At 51.0% G+C, this 2,079-nt stretch overlaps 1 protein-coding gene across 1 annotated transcript in view; it reads left to right on the forward strand.

The window, feature by feature from the left end:
• Positions 1-354: 354 nt before the first annotated feature.
• IL1RN (interleukin 1 receptor antagonist) overlaps positions 355-2,079 on the forward strand; it is an 11,018-nt gene continuing 9,293 nt past the window's right edge. The window contains exon 1 of the mRNA XM_023521932.1: positions 355-452. Coding sequence (XP_023377700.1) covers positions 443-452 — 10 coding nt within the window. The 5' untranslated portion in view covers positions 355-442. The remainder of the gene's footprint in view (positions 453-2,079) is intronic.

The raw sequence follows: 2,079 nt of genomic DNA on the forward strand, positions 1-2,079 counted from the left end.
GTGTGTTGATTCCTCTGCAGCACTTGCTGCCACATAAATTGATTTGTTTCCTGGTTTCCTATCTACCTTTCTCCCTTTGGGTGTCAAAGACCTTGCCTGCAGCAGTGCCTGACACACAGGGCTCAGTCCATGCAGTGTCTGGAGGAGTGGACACATGCGGGAACAGTGGCAGTCGGGGCTGGGTGGGCACAAGGGTCCAGCCCAGTGGTCCAGTGCAGCTTCCAGTTTTCCGTAGATAAGAACCTGTCTGGCTCCTGTCAGCCTGAGTCACCCTCCTGGCAGCAGGGCTGGGCCAGCCCTGTGTGGGCGTCAGGAGGAGACGCAGCCGCACCCGGGAGGCTCTGGGGGCCCAGGTGCTGCCCGGCGTCCTCCGTCTTAGGCTGCAGCTCGGTCTGGAGCCGGGGCCGGGAGGACCTTGGAAGATTCGTTTTCCTAAGCCCCCATGGCTTTGGGTAAGCTCCTTCCACTTCTGCCTTTTCATCTGAAAACTGGGGAGGAAATGTTGTTGGTGTTTACCAAACGTTTTCAGACGGAAGAGCAGGGTCGTGGGGAGATGTTGCAAGCGTGGGCTGCAGGCCCGTGTGGGAGACTTGGCCACGGCAGAGGTGGGAGGACCACGCAGACACGGGCCGGCTCGCAGGTAGCAGGAGGCTGGCACGAGGGAGGAAAGCCTGTCTCTCGTCTTCCCGTGTTGGTGGAAGCATGGGGGCCGGGGACACGTTCTGTGGAATGACAGGGAGGATGGTGCGGGCTCCCTGAAAAATACTCATAGGTCCGACAGGCAGTGGGGATGGTGGTAGCCGTCACAAATTTGTTCCAACCGATGCTTGTCACCTGAGAAGAGGCCCAGGTGGACAGAACGTCTCGTTTCTCAAGAGGAGTCAGATGTTCTGATTGTAGTATGTGCAGTATTTGATTAAATAGAATGATAAGGTGAGCAAATGAAATATTGAGTGTGGGGCCTGCGGGCGCAGGTGTGCGTGGGTAGCGGGGAGACCCGCAGGTCGGCTCTGAGGGCTCGGCCTCTGGGGCCAGGTGCACCTGGTGCACTCTTTCTCCCTCTGGGTCTCAATTCCTTGAGGTCAGGAGGGGCTGGCAGACCCCGGGGTTCACAGGTGCTGCGTGTTTTTCAGAATTGAAGGTTTGTGGCAGCCCTGCATCCAGCACCTCTGTCGGTACCACTTTTCTAACAGTATTTGCTCACTTTGTGTTTCTGTGTCACATTTTGGTAAACTTCACAATATTTTGCACTTCTTCATTATTATTGTGTGTTACGGTGATCTATGCTCAGTCATCTTTGAAGTGGCCGCTGCAATTGTTTTGAGATGCTGTAAACTGCACCCATAGGACACAGTGCCCTTAGTGGACAAATCTCGTGTGTGTTCTGACTGCCACCTGACCGGCCAGTCCCATATCTCTGTCCCTCTCCTCGGGCCTCCTTTGTCCTTAAGTCACAACAATATTGTAGTTAGGTCGGTTAATAACCCTATGGTGGTCTTTAAGTGATCAAGTGAAAGGAAGAGTCACATGTCCACTCCCGATGAAGACACTGGGCAGATTATTGAAGTGACAACCAAGGATTGAAAATGTCATATAAACTCTGCCGATAAAGCAGTGACAGGTCCGAGAGGACTAATACCCTCTTTGAAAGAAGATCTCTGGTGAGTAAAATGCTATCCAATGGCATCACATGCTACAGAGAAATCGTTAATGAAAGGAGGAGTCAGTCCGTGTGGCAAACTCCATTGTTGTCTTATTTTGAGAAATTGCCACCCACCTACAGTGACTGCCAGCATGATTGGTCAGTAGCCATCATCATCAGGGCAGACCCTCCGGGACAGACCCTCCCTCAGAAAAAAGATTGCGACTTGCTAAAGGCTCAGATGATGATTGATGTTTTTTAGTAATAAATTTAGTAATAATTAGTATTTTTTAGTTAAGGTATGTATGTGTGTGTGTGTGTGTGTGTGTGTGTGTGTTTAAGATAGAATGCTATTACATTATATAGACCTAATAGACTATAGTGCAATGTGAACAGAACTTTTAGATGCGCTGGGAAACCCAAGAATTCTTGTGACT

Source organism: Pteropus vampyrus, unplaced genomic scaffold (genome assembly GCF_000151845.1).
Source record: "Pteropus vampyrus isolate Shadow unplaced genomic scaffold, Pvam_2.0 Scaffold323, whole genome shotgun sequence".
NCBI lineage: Eukaryota > Metazoa > Chordata > Mammalia > Chiroptera > Pteropodidae > Pteropus > Pteropus vampyrus.